This window comes from Sebastes umbrosus, chromosome 22, assembly GCF_015220745.1.
Source record: "Sebastes umbrosus isolate fSebUmb1 chromosome 22, fSebUmb1.pri, whole genome shotgun sequence".
NCBI lineage: Eukaryota > Metazoa > Chordata > Actinopteri > Perciformes > Sebastidae > Sebastes > Sebastes umbrosus.
This window is the reverse complement of record NC_051290.1, coordinates 10,933,755-10,948,391: the sequence shown is the minus strand read 5'-3', so window position 1 is coordinate 10,948,391 and position 14,637 is coordinate 10,933,755. Positions and strand designations below refer to the sequence as shown.

Genomic DNA, 14,637 nt, shown 5'->3' with positions numbered 1-14,637 from the left:
AGAGCTAAATATTCATCATCATGTAAATCCATCTCTGAATAAGACATTTTGTCCATATGCCTGCTAATGACCATGGGGTTGATGTCATAGAAGTTCCATTATTTGGCTTCTGCTATTCATCTTAATGAAAAACGTATTAATTAAAAATAACATGAGAGTTCTACACCGTGTACTTGTACTGGCTTTCAACCCATAACTATATAATCTGCACAATCGCTAAAATAGGTCAAATTCAAAGTACCCATATCAGTTGTAGTATTTCTAAAAGTTTATTTTAATGTGACGCAGCATATATGCGCCATCCATGTGTATGTAATATCTGGGGTCCAGCTCTTTATGTTTGTACCCCTGGCGTTTCCTTTTTAGGGCTGTCAATCGATTAAAATATTTAATCACATAATTGTCCATATTTAATCGTGATTAATCGCAAATAAAACACAATTTTTTTTATCTGTTCAATACGTTGGTTGAAGGATGTACTTGAAACAAAAATAGACAGATTGTTAGATTTATAGTTCCAATGATGCATTGCGAGGTACCTAGAAAAACACAATATACTCCTGGGAACACGTCCCAAAAGCCTACAAAAGGAGGAATTACATCTTTTTTGGATCCTGAGAATTACAGCACTCAAACAAATAAGACATTGGAAAAAAATTGGATTCCAACGTAGATGACATATATAGAATGGAAAAGGTAATTTATAAAAATGAATAAGAATGAAAAGTTGTTGGAAAGAAAGATGGGCTAATTGACTAGTAACATTTTATATTAAATATTAAATGGATCATGTTTTGTGAAGGTGTTAGGGCTGTCAATCTAATCAAACTAATCGCAAATTTTTTTTACCTTAAAGGGAGAATTGTCAAGGATTTAATACTCTTATTAATATGGGAGTGGCCAAATATGCTGCTTTATGCAAATGTACGTATATATCTATTATTGATATCAATTAACAGCACAAAACAATGACAAATATTGTCCAGAAACCCTCTCAGGTACTGCATTTAGCATGACTAGGTAGTATGATATGGTTGGTACCAATGGATTCTTTAGGTTTTTTAGTTTCATATGATGCCAGTATCTTTGACAGTAGTTTTAAAACTGAGCCCGCCACAACCCAAAAATCGCAAGTTTCGTTAATGCATTGAAGAAATTAGTGGCGTTAAAACGAATTGGCGTCAACGCATTATCGTGTTAACTTTGACAGCCCTATTCCTTTTACAACTAAACTCCAGGGCAGAAGAACATGCATAAAGTGTTTACAGTAACGGTAGCACTAAGAATGCAGCTATGAGGAAACTTTGATCTTCAGTGGTGACATACTGAAAACTCTCATTTGACTGATACAATTAGTCACCACTAACGTAGGCTATGTACTCGAAGGAAACACAAGAGAGTTTTCTGGAAACTTAGCATCATGATAGTGGGTCACGTCTGCGTTTTCCGATCATAAAAAGATTTCCTTGATACTTCTTGTGTGATGCAGAAAGAATCTGGCCCAGCCTGTTTATGGCGCTGACAAAAAAGTATTTACTTATCACCTGACTTTTTTTTCCATTTGATTAGCCTTTCTTCATGAAGTAAACAAAGAAGTCTTCTTAAAAACACACTTTAAGACAGCATATTTTGATTCTTTCATTTACTTCTTACCCAATTTGTTTTTGTTATTGTGGTTTTCAATCTGTTTTTTTGTGGTTTTCGATCTGTTGTACTGTTTTTTTTTATCTGTTTTTCTATGTTAATTTATGAAAACTGTTCTACAAATAAACATTACATCACATTACAGAGGCAGTAAAGTATATTAGTGACGGTGGAAGTATTAGTCTTTAGCAACAATTCTACAAACAGCATCCACAGTGGTGCCAATGGTAACCATTATAGTGGCAGCCATATTCATCATAGCAACTACTACTTTCAACCTCTGTAGCACCAGTGCTATGTGCAAAAAAAGTTAACATACAACCCCGATAGGGTTAAACAAATGGTCTTATTCTTTGAGTATTATGCTTTCATACAATAATTTAAAAAAAACTTTTTTTAGAAAACTTTAAAAAGCTCAGTAAATGCATTTTAGTCAAGTATGTTAACTAAACGGACTATCAGCCTGCACTTTATTCTCTTTCCAAGGTCCAAATTTGATGGTGACAGCTGCAAAACCTTTGTTGAGCCACGCTGTGCATAAGTAAACGCCTCTTTTGTCCTTGGCAACACGGATGTGGTAAAGTAAGTTATTTACTCTCCACAAAAGTAAATAAGTGTTCAGTGATGTGGGTTTTAGAATATTGTTTTTTCTAGGCCATTTGTCTACAACGTGTGCGCAAATATGCAGATTTATGGACGCATGATTTTTTTTTCTGCAACGATGAACTAATGCTTGGCAGTATACTCTAAACAGAAACAGACTTGTTTTTGTTTGTGACAATGTATGAATTCCTGTCCAACGTGTCTGCCTGGTTTCGTGAACGCCTGATGAATTAGGGCGATTAGTGGATGTTGACAGGTGGCCAAGATGCAAGAAGATGCTATAATATCTCAACGGGGAAACTGAAAACAAGGTGGCAGGGACGCAGATCAACTGGCAGAGCTGGATTTTTGTGGCTTACAAGCCAACCCTGAGCAAACAAGGCAATACTAACCTCAGATCTCACATTTCTGCAAGGTCAAGAAGTATTCTGTTGAAAAGCGATCTGTTACATATCACAGACACAAATCCCACGCCGAGTATTAACCTACCCGTACACAGAGGCTGGAGTAATACAAATCCAACAGGCCCTAACACAATTTCATCAATACACTGACATTTTAATGGTTGCAGAACCTTCTACCAGTGGTTGGTTACATGCAAGGTTGGGCTATAAGATAAGCACATTTCAATTTTTAAGGCTCAAATGAACAAGCAAAGTTAAAGTCAGAGTATAACAATGTTTTTTCACTGGTTTATATAACTCCTCAGCCATTCTGCCAATGTAGATCATGAAAGCTTTCATTTACTAATCTTTGGTACACAGCATGACGTGTTTTATGTTTTTAGCAGAAGTGTTAACATTGAAGAACATCAAGATGGCAGCGAAGACAATTTACAAGAACTCTCAACAACACAAAATAAAGATTTGCCAAACTAGACTGATTGATTGCAATCAGTCAGTAGATGGGATAAAAATAATTAAGATAAGAAGCTATATTTGTCATCACTAGGAGATTTGCACGAGGTTACTCACCCAAGGAAGTTGAAATGTATTCTTCGGAAATCCCTCCTACACACACCGCACACATGCATTTCAGAGGGGTCATAGCGCAGGGTCAGCCACACGGACATTATTCACATTCAACATTAATTATTATTATTAGTTATTCTCAGAAGGATATCGCTGTTCGTTGTGTGTACAGGTCCGTGTGTACACCGAAACAGCGAAAAATGGTATTTGGGACACCCCTAGTCCTACAAACAGTGCACTGCTACGTTCCCAGCTATGTTACTGATAACTTCATACTCATCGTCGTCACCCACACGCTCTGTCTCTCCACCGGACAATCGCTAACATTACGCCGGGCTTGCAATACACTGGCGGACACCCTGACAGAGTACATCAGGCAGGCACAAAGGCAAATGATCCAGTGGAGACTTTTACTGGGAAAGTGGCTGCATGCGTCCACGACAATACACGCAGCATCGTGGCTGCTAACTCTCCCGGTCGGGTAAACTGGGGACTCAGTTGTCTGCTTTGCTCATATACTGCAGCTGGTGATAAATGGTGGTTTTAACTTGTTTGTGCATCGGCTTATCGTTGCAGCTGCTAGACTTGTTAGGCACTTCAATCAAAGCAGCCCTGAATGCAAAGCACTTATCTTGTCGGTTAACGCTTAATGATCGGTTCATGAGTGTCCGCTATCTGTCAGTTAAAAAATACAAAATTAGAATCCCTAATCGATATACCTTGAGAAGTCTATTAAGGCCAGCCCTAATACCTATTAAATCTGACACGGCATAGCAGTGTGATCATAAAAGGATCTCTAACTTGAAACTTGAACAAGCTTTTCTGGAAATTCATTAATTGCAGGTGGAGAAATGCGAGTGACACTGATTGTTCATCATTTATCACCAGCTGAAAAGACAACAGTCCCCAGTTCACTTGTCTGGGAGAGTTGTCAGCCATGATGCTGGAGTGCATTGTCGTGGACACATGCAGCCACTTAGTCTCCTGCATCATTTAGTGGAGCTGCGAGGTTGTCAGCTGTGTGTCTGCCTGGCTACTCTCTCAGCCCGGCGTAACATAACATGTGTGATAACTGCATTATTACCTTGCAGCATTTACACCACTTTTTATGACACACTGCATGCCTCAAGGTTGTACTGTGTGTGATGTGACACACTGCTGAAGTTTTCTATTGTTACTTAAATCTAACATCGACATCCACAAATGTGTGCGTGATTGACCGCGTGATTATACGCTGAAACAAATGACCGGTTTCATAAGAACGGGAATCTTTCTCTACCATGCCAACCAAACAGGTTTAACACATCGAGGGCGTGACTAAGACTTTCACTGCATGACATGACTCTATTCTCTTTGAATTGTTTGTCTGTAAGATTCTGCAATGAAGCACAAACTATATATTCATAACCAGTAAGCCATGTAATTTGACTACAATCACTGTCTATTAGGGATGTTAATAATCAACCATTTAACCTTAACCGACAATAAGAATGTTGACCGATTAACGCTCAGTTCAGCAGTTAAAAGAAATATAAAAAAAAAGAAAAGCTTAGCAAAACGCAGAGGAGCGGCTTGTCCACCTTAAAGGTCAGCCCACCTTAAGCAGTGTTTCCCACAGGATTTTGTGAGACGGAGGGGGGGGGGCCTCAGACCCTCTAGGGGGGTTCAGGAGCATTTCGGCATTTTTTCACCAACAAATAAACTGTACACACATTGCACTGCTACGTTCACAGCTATAACATCACTGATAACTTCATACTCATTGTCTCACACATGCTCTCTTCATCATCTTGCGATGGATCACAATGATCATTATGCACTCGTATGAATTTTGAAATTTTTACTCGCACACACACTCACAAAAAATGATTGCATACACCACTATTTTGGTGGGTCACATTGACACACCTGTAAAGATTTGACACCGGTGTCACCGGTTAATAAACGCAGTGGGAAAATTCTCTTCACCGTGACATCCCTACTCGGACCACGGCCATCTACTCAAACTAAACCTTCATTTTGATCTCGACTAAACATCAGTAAAGTTTCATGACTGCACCTTGCAGTCACGAAACTTTAATCAGAACCGCTTCTGTGGTAGTTCCCGCTACAGGAAGCGGACAACATTTTTGCCATGATGACACACACACACGCACACACAAGTTAAAAATAAGACCAACGTCACTGTAGCGGCTGGTAATTAAAAGGTCCCTTTTCCATGGGCAGGACTACACAATTAACAGCATCATGACTTTTGCTGGGAATTTAACTAGCACTGAGCAATTATATTAATTATAGAAATTACATAAATAGCCTGTATGAAGACATACAGTAACATTGATACATGTATGCATATTTGAAGTGAATATTTTCTGGGGAAACAAAACATTACTCAACTTTGGATCCGGACCGTAAATGAGTTATTTTGAAAATCAATAAGTTATCTCATCTATTCAACTTTAAAAAGTCAAATAATATGTTATTTATTAATGATTTTTGCTATTAATTAGTTTGTGACACTAGGGGCTCTTTTTTCAACATTACTGGATTGTAATAGGTCCTATACCTGCACATATTGATTTATAAACTCTCCGATTCTTTAACTGCCGGTACAATACATGCCCAACAGCTACTTGAGCTAGCCTACTAAAGATTGATCAGTGTAGAGAGGATAATTTCCTATTACATCCCACTTTCATGGTAATCCTTTGTCACATTCTTATCATGCCCATTTGCTTTTAAAAAGCCTAGTCCTGTGATCCCATTGTTTTAGACTGACAGTTCAGACTTGCCGGTACTTGCCTGCTCAATAGATAAGGAGGGTGAATGTTCATAAGAAACAACAGAATACAATGGCCATATTGAAGCAAACACGAGAGGTTGCGCTGCCACTGACAAACCAGTTCTTGGCAATGTGTCATCAGTCTTATGACTGGTTTTATATACCAATCCGTGTCCCTTTACACATGCACCCACTGACATACAATCGTTTGTTGTCTGAAAGACACTATTGGAGGTTTGTGTGGAGAGCTCATTAAAGGGATGTGAGTGGCGGTAGTGGTCGGCACAATAACAGGTGTTTTGCAGTCAAATCTCTAAAAGGTGGTTCTCTCTTTCATGCAAGTGCATGAGATGGAGATATCAGCCACTGTCTATTCCAGTGTTTTTTCTGAAGGGACCCCTTTTCTATCATTAAGTAAACTGACGACCCCTGAATAAGTGACATATTTTATGGATATTTCACATTATATTCAATGCATGACAATAACAGTACAGAACAACTGATAAACTGTACAATTAACCCAAATAGTGAGCGCAATAACTGCAGGAAGTTTGGGCAAAACGAGCAATTTGGATGAATTTTGAGCAGATTATTTCTTGTGAATATTGCATCAGAGATGAGTTTTCCTGTTATTTTTAGTAACGTTTAATACAATTCTTTGTCTGTATTATATATACTTTTAATTGTAAACAATCATAAATACTTAATAGGCTTCTTTTTTGAAAAATTCTGTGTTTTCTTCTCCCTGACGCTTGGCCAGTGTTCTAGCTCTTCGGTTGTTTTAACTGCGTACTTTTCTAATTTTTAAATTCATATGTTAAATAATAATTCCAAATTTAAAAATAAATTTCTTTTAGTTTTCGTCACAGCAATGAATGAAATGCTGAGATATAAAGTTAGTCTAGAGCTCTGCCTCAGTATTATGTGTAATATTTTAAATTTCATTATAAAAAAATTAAATGTTGTTTAACATGACACTAGTGTTACAGCTTGATAAAAGAACCATCCCGGAAGACACAGTATACCTTAACAATAGTGTTTGTTTCCTTGTCTTCATCATGTCAATCATGCAGTTTACAAGCATTGTGAGTCAAGGAAGTAATTCATTGCCAAACTAAACTCTAACAAAGACAAACACAAAGAGCGTTAAAGGTACAATGACATGGCAAAGTGCATTCATGTGTGGCTTCCATCACGCACGCCCATAAGCCCTTATCCCAGCCCCACCCTCTAGAAATCCATGATGTCAGAGAAGGTTTATTTTTTTTGGGCTCTGATCTCTAAACTCTTCCCAACCCCTTTAGTTTAAATAGTGACACAGTGAGCACAGGTGTCACATCTTTACCTGGCATCCCGCTAAGGACATCGGAGGTGCAAGCAGTCTATCTGTCAGCCACACCTGAAACTAAATTTACACAAGATCTTCATTTCAAGGAACTGCGCATCTTTTTGCTTCTTATCCCAATTTCACCCATCACTGGAACTGGAGACAAGAGCTACAGGTAGGTTCAAACGATGCAACACATTGATATGTATTACTTCTGGAGGTTTCTTTTGCAAAGTCAATAATCAAAAATATATATAAAATGTTGATGACAGTTTCCGTTTTTTGAATTATCAAGAGAAATTATGAGCAATTAAGTGATTAAGAGCAATCAATACCTAGAATATTATACGTAATTGCTAATTCTTATGAGCATTTTAGTAATATCAAGTGAAATGTATTATAAATCTAATGTTACATTTATATTTTATATCCTAAATTATAATTTGAATTGATTTCAGTTAAAATAATTCACAAGTAAGCTAAATGACAGGTTCAAGGTGTTCTTTCCTGTGTTATTGGAAATACATTCACATTAAATATCGTTAAATCATTGGTTAACATATTTATTGACATTTCTATTCCAGTAAATCTTCACCGTAATGATACAGTCATTAGGGATGCACCGATACCGATACCAGATCGGCTGTCGGGCCAATATTGACTCAAATAGCTGGATAGGATATCGGCGGAAATGGGGCCGATCTATTCAATTCAATTCTATGTTTATATACTATGTTCATTATATACTGAAATCTCAATTCCTGTTTAAGTTTTGACCAATTTGTTGCTGCATTAAAACAGTTTACACCTGAATTCTAATTCCTGTTAATTTTGAAGATTTTTTTGCCAAGTTGTTGGTGTACGATTTATTATTTTAATAATAACAATTCACTACATTTATGTTACGTTATCAATGTATTTATTTGTTGCATTTTGTTTTACAAAGTTGAGAAAGCAATGTTTAAGTCAAGCCTGATGTTGCCTTACACATAAAAGAATGGTCCCTGTCACTTCCATACAATGAGGCATACAGCTTATTAATTATACCGATATCCAAAGCCCAGGTATCGCTATCGGTATCAAGACTGAAAAAGCTGGATCGGTGCATACCTAATATTTTTAGTTCCTAATTTTATAAACCTGGATTTTGTTTTTAAGGGTGTTATCATTAAATATGGTTCTTCTTTAGTATATCATCTACTATATGTTCTCCTCCACAAACCCAAAAGAGCGTAGCTTACCACTGTATGTTTGGAAAATGTTTGTGAATGCAGTGCTGTGACAGACCGTCACTTATAGATTATGTCTATTGGGTTTTATGTAGGGCTGAAATGATTCCTTAAGAAATTTGATTACTAAAAATCATCACTGCAAATTCTTTGCATTGAAGCTTTGTTTAATCCGCCCTCCCCCTTTCCGTCCCCATCCACAAACACACCGGGGCGCAGGTTTGCAGTGGCGCTATCAACAGTGCGCAGATTGATTTTGCGAGTGCGACTGAAGGTGGACACTAGGGCTGTCACAAGCAATCACAAAATAATTATTGGTTTGCCTAGTTGTAATTGCGTATTTTCACTGGACAGCACGCAGAATGTAACATGGCACTTAAATGCACTAAATGGGTTTAGTTTTGAAAGATAATATTGTTTCTAAAAAGGAAACCAATTAGTTGTTCATTTAAGAGACCTGTCTTATTTTCTCTTATGTATATTTACTATTGCTCCTTAATAATGCAAATGTATTTTTAATCTGATTATTTGATTAATCAATGGACTACTTGGTAGAATACTTGATTACTAAAATAATCGATAGCTGCAGCCCTAGTCTTATGTTTAATAAAACATTTCGCCTTTAATTATATTCTCTGAGCTCACCTGATACAATCTCTGTAACGACACAACTAACTGTAGATAAAGTGTTTCATCATATCATTAACTGAATAATCTTATCCCACCTACTCTAGGCATGGACAACAGACTGGTCCTCACTGTCCTCTTTGTGATGCTGTCTTGGATTTCTGTGGGCACCTACGCCCAAAACGCTACAGCAGCACCAAACGTGACAACAGTAGCAGGAAACATGACAACAGCAGCAGGAAACATGACAACAGCAGCAGGAAACATGACAACAGCAGCAGGAAACATGACAACAGCAGCACCAACCATGACAACAGCAGCACCAACCATGACAACAGCAGCAGGAAACATGACAACAGCAGCAGGAAACATGACAACAGCAGCAGGAAACATGACAACAGCAGCACCAACCATGACAACAGCAGCAGGAAACATGACAACAGCAGCAGGAAACATGACAACAGCAGCACCAACCATGACAACAGCAGCACCAAACATGACAACAGCAGCATCAAACATGACAACAGCAGCACCAACCATGACAACAGCAGCATCAAACATGACAACAGCAGCACCAAACATGACAACAGCAGCACCAAACATGACAACAGCAGCACCAAACATGACAACAGCCACAACAGTACCAACAACCACACCGGCCACAACAGCAGCAACAACCACACCGGCCACAACAGTAGCAACAATAACCACACTGGCTCCTCCACTGATACCTAACACCACAGTGGACAATCTTGTGGTGAGTGATGCCAAAAAACTACAGCATAGTGGAAGAGAATAGAACAGAATTCACATTTATTGATGGTGTTGAAAACCATCAAAATGCACATTTCCTATTAACTTAAAAGTTTCTCATTTCCCTTGCAGGAATTCATTACTAGGGCAGGGTGTGGGAACACCAAGTTATGTTTGGATCAGCCCTTGGGGTGCACACCCGGCGCAGCAGCAGGATGTAGCTTTTGTTCTCTAAGACAGACGAGCGGTCAAAACTTTGTAGTTGAGCTCTCAGGAGAGTCAGGCTACATTGCTCTCTCCGTGTCATTCGGCGCCACACAGGTATGTCAAGATCTGTCACTCAATCACAGATGAAAGTACCATGAAGTCTAACGCACAGCCAATCATATAGTTAGTTTGAAGTCATCTGTGTAAACAGGTTATTTAACGTTTCTGGTTTTGCACCACAGGGAGGAAATGCCCAAACCTACGTCTGCGCAAACGGCAACGGTGTTGTTAGATTCTTTAGCACTTTCCTCAACAACGGCGTGCTGACTGAGACAGTGGTGAGTAGTGGTGGGAAAAGAGCTGGGTGAGGATATGGTTATTAGTCTGTTGGAGCCCATGTTTGATTCTTTTGTTTGATTAAACTCAATGAGTATGAATTAGACTTCATAGCAGCTGCATGACACACTCATGAACGGCCGGCCATCTAACAATGTACTACAATACACAAATCTGTGTAAATAATTGATATGAATTGGGAAATGTTTTTATTCTTTGATTTTTGGGTTGCTGGAAAAAATTTAATAAATAATGCCTGACAATGACTAATATATTTGTCTTCAGGACATCTCTCACTACATACACGCTGAAAATCAAACATTTTTACTGTATTAATTTTAATATTTTCCAAAGTAAAAGTCCCTAAAAGTGTAGGATTATCCTTTTCCACGGTCTAGTGTTAAAAAAGTTAACAAAAATCACAATAAATCATAATATCGAATCGCAATACATTACTAAAAAAATCGCAATACATATCGAATATGCACCTAAGTATCGTGATAGTATCGAATCGGGACATAGGTGTATCGTCCCAGCACTCCTAATTTGTATGTCTATACCTCCATTTAATTTCTTTTTGTTCTACGTGTCAAATACTGAACAGATACTTACAATTTAACCTGCAGCTTAAGCAATTTCAAGGCAAACGTTAATTGAAACATCACCATCTGCATGGTATAAAAATATTGTTTTATATTAATACACCACTGAAAACTAATTGTCTTTGCTCTGCAGCTGAACGTGAACTCTGTGAGGGGCAGAGTCAATGGAAGAAATATCCAGTGTATATTTGCCGTCACTCTACCAGACAGCAGTAACAGAGCAGCAAGTCTCTCTGCGGCAGTCGTCAGCGGAACTTTCAACAGCAGTAAGCCAACATATTTCTATATATATATGCACATTTACATCATATGCACTTTCAACAGTCAACTAAGAACATTTAGAGTTTTGACGATACCGATACCAGTAAAGGAAATGCGTCCGATACTGCCCAAAATTCGGGGTATCGGTGAGTATGCCAGTCTATGCACCAATCCGATACCATAATTTATAGTGGAAGATCCAACAAACTGTTAAATAATAATAATAATAATAATAATAATAATAATAATAATAACTATATTTTTTTATCATGCTGGTATCAGATCGGTTCTTGGTATCGGGCAATACTGCAAGTTAAGGTATCGAAATCGGTATTGTTAAGGAAAACATCTCTAGAGGCTATCACAGATAACATATTAATATATTCCCTAGTGTTTAAAAAAAAAATATCAATGAACTTTTTGTCTTTTGCTTGCACTCTCAGCTACAGGTGCTTTAGGACGAGCCGTGTCCCAAATACAGACCGGCGTTATAGACCTGGCGAATCCTAGCAGCAACTTCACGAACCTGGTGACCCCTAGCCACGGTATTACACTCCAGCAATCTCTGACGCAAGGTAAGCATAAGAGACAGGGTTGTTTTCATTAAGGGAGCAAAGTTGTCCAAAATGTGTGTTTGAACAATGCCTAATAAATGTTTTTTTTCCCTTATAGCTCTGCTGATCGCTGTGGGTGTGCTAAGTCTGACCAGGCTATGAGGAAACCCCCATGAGTCAAGACAAAAAAAAAAAAACTTCCCTAGTGTGCTACTGAATATAAACATCTCACAGGAGGTTTACTATCCACAGTGCATCTCAGATTATTAAGATCATTATTAAATCAATTTACAGCAGGTGAAAGTAGGAGTGGTGGAGGGTGGTCACTCTTCTGCAGCCTTCTGACTGCTTTCACATCTGCGAAGGCTCTGAAACAAAGAAGTGAATTAATTTTAAGAGTCCATTTTTGTTTAGTTTTGTAACCACAGGACTGCTGGATTTCTGTCCTGCAAGTTACTTAATTGCAGGCAAACACTCTCTTCCCAAGGTGAAAATCAATCTTTAAATGGTTAGAATGGGGTAAAAATGAGAAGCACTATTACAATTAATCAAACATCAAATCATAATCAATTGAACCACTACCTGGCTTTCACCAGTAGATGGCATGCTTTACACAAATTTGGGGTTTGGGGTCTGGTTACTTTTTAAGCCTACATTGCTATAGTGTGGCAAAAAGCTCATGACTCGTGACACAGCAACGTCTAGAGCCATCAAATTATGAAACTGTGATGCCAGGAAAACATCTGTTGGTAAATTTCAACAGTGCATAAGTGTCAAAACGTTGTCAAAAAGCTAATGACGAACTGTTTGTTAACCATGATATTATTTTGTTTACCCTCAGAATAGGCAGATGTGCGCTTATGAAGAACCATAATTATTTTTGCTTTGTGTTTTTTCTTTTCAGCAAAATGCAGAAATGTGTGTTTGCACTGTTATTATTATCATTATTATTATTATTATTATTATAATGCTACTCTCTTTTGCGTGAATGTACATATTGTTGTTGATTCAACAACAATTTTAAAATGAAGCCTTCATTGGCTGATATATGTGTGTGTGTGTGTGTGTGTGTGTGTATGTTAGAGTGTATGTGCAAGTACACATGCAAACAAGCATTGGCTCAGAATGCTATATATGATACCAAATATTGGTGAAACAGATTTTGCACATTGCATTATGTAACTTGAGTGACTATTATATATTTTTGAAATAAATATTTTATGAAAACTGATTATCTTGGTGGCATTAATACACTGTCAGGTATTGTTGACAAAAAGCTAGACTGTATCACCAACAAGCAGATCCGAAGATCTAAATCTGAACCTTTAGCATTATCAAAATGTTTTGTGTTGTGCAACTTTGTGGATTATAGTGCCTTTAAATGAATCTCGTGAGCTCTTATTAACAACATGGGAAGTCGTGTACACAATATGCTTGTCGTTAAAGTGGTTAAGTCGTGAGAACACCGCTGCTAAGCAACGACAATATCAACATTACTGTCGGCATCTAGAAGCCACAGAGACTAACAATTTAGCAAGCTAACAAGTGGGTAACATAGTGCAGTAAATGCAAAGGCATAATGACAGAGGAAAAAGATGAGGTCGTTGGGAATATCAACATTTTCCTTAGACCTATTATAAAATTACGAAGAAAACAAAATACAACTAAAATTACAATATATATTCACTTATTATGCACCATGTTTCCATGGCCTCTGCCATTTCTGACGTCAACAAACATGTCACAACTCGTGAACTCTGAGCTTTCAGAAACGTTCCACTTACGAGGTCATGAATACCACAAGAGGGGAGCGTTGATATAGACTCTTCTCGTGAACACGGTAAACACGACCCCATTTGAAGGCATCCCCCTGAAATTAGTTTTCAGCATCAGCACAGTTCATTCATTGTAATATACCAACAAGATGCCAACGTACTGTATGATCAATAATCAGGGAGAATTTAGACTATTAACAGGCAGAGATACAAGTATCATACAAGAGATGCAATAGTGTAATGAAAGCATTAATGGTGGTAATAACACAAATATCTTGCAGAGATAGATTAATTAAGAGATTACATATTGTATATAAAATCTACTGACATTAATACAGAAGTGCAATGAGGAGATGCAAATAGTAATAACGTAGACTGTAACGGTACGTAACGGTGTTCTGTAGACCTTTCGCCCTTCAGCGCCACGCCAGGGAGCATTTTTCTGTTGTTAAGAGCCTGACAAGCATGTTTGTGTTCTCATTATCTGGGGCAATACCCATTAGACAGTCTACATTTCGATTGATGTCTTTTGGACCAATAGTTTTTTGAGAAAAGACCTCCGTCTGGTCAGCTAACATTACTGCCAAGCAGGTGAAATATATATGATATTATGGTTTTAGCTGACGTGTGTCGCCTCACTGTTTTGAGCGATGATCGTTCATGTCTTTGTAGAGCGAGCACAAGCGCGAGCAACAGTACGCTGACTTTTGTTGACTTAACGGCCAAGGGTGTCGCTGTTAACAAGCATTTCTGAAAGTTACAAATAGTCCCTTTAATCATACAAGAGATGCAATAGTGTAATGAAAGCATTAGTGATGGTAGTATTAGGACTTTAAGAAGTTTAAACATGCACTATCTACAGTACCTTTAAACATGCACTATCTACCTTTAAACATGCACTATCTGCAACCATCTTGGACTCTAACCACTGACGCACTTTACACTTACTTACACTATACATCCTAT

General features: G+C 37.9%; 1 protein-coding gene across 8 annotated transcripts; it reads left to right on the top strand.

Annotated features, from left to right (window-relative positions):
• Window positions 1-7,323: 7,323 nt before the first annotated feature.
• Window positions 7,324-13,127, top strand: si:cabz01007794.1 (cell wall protein DAN4). Of its 8 annotated transcripts, XM_037758214.1 has the most exons (9): window positions 7,326-7,502; window positions 9,291-9,532; window positions 9,572-9,616; window positions 9,764-9,940; window positions 10,069-10,257; window positions 10,386-10,481; window positions 11,215-11,347; window positions 11,786-11,917; window positions 12,015-13,127. In XM_037758214.1, exons 2-9 carry the CDS (start codon window positions 9,293-9,295, stop codon window positions 12,056-12,058), a joined length of 1,056 nt encoding a protein of 351 aa, XP_037614142.1. In that variant the 5' UTR covers window positions 7,326-7,502; window positions 9,291-9,292; the 3' UTR covers window positions 12,059-13,127. The 8 variants fall into 8 exon arrangements, with proteins under 8 accessions (XP_037614138.1, XP_037614139.1, XP_037614141.1 ...); XM_037758210.1 differs by having other exon boundaries at window positions 7,324-7,502; window positions 9,291-9,940; window positions 12,015-12,066; window positions 12,101-13,127; XM_037758211.1 differs by having other exon boundaries at window positions 7,325-7,502; window positions 9,572-9,940.
• Window positions 13,128-14,637: the final 1,510 nt, after the last annotated feature.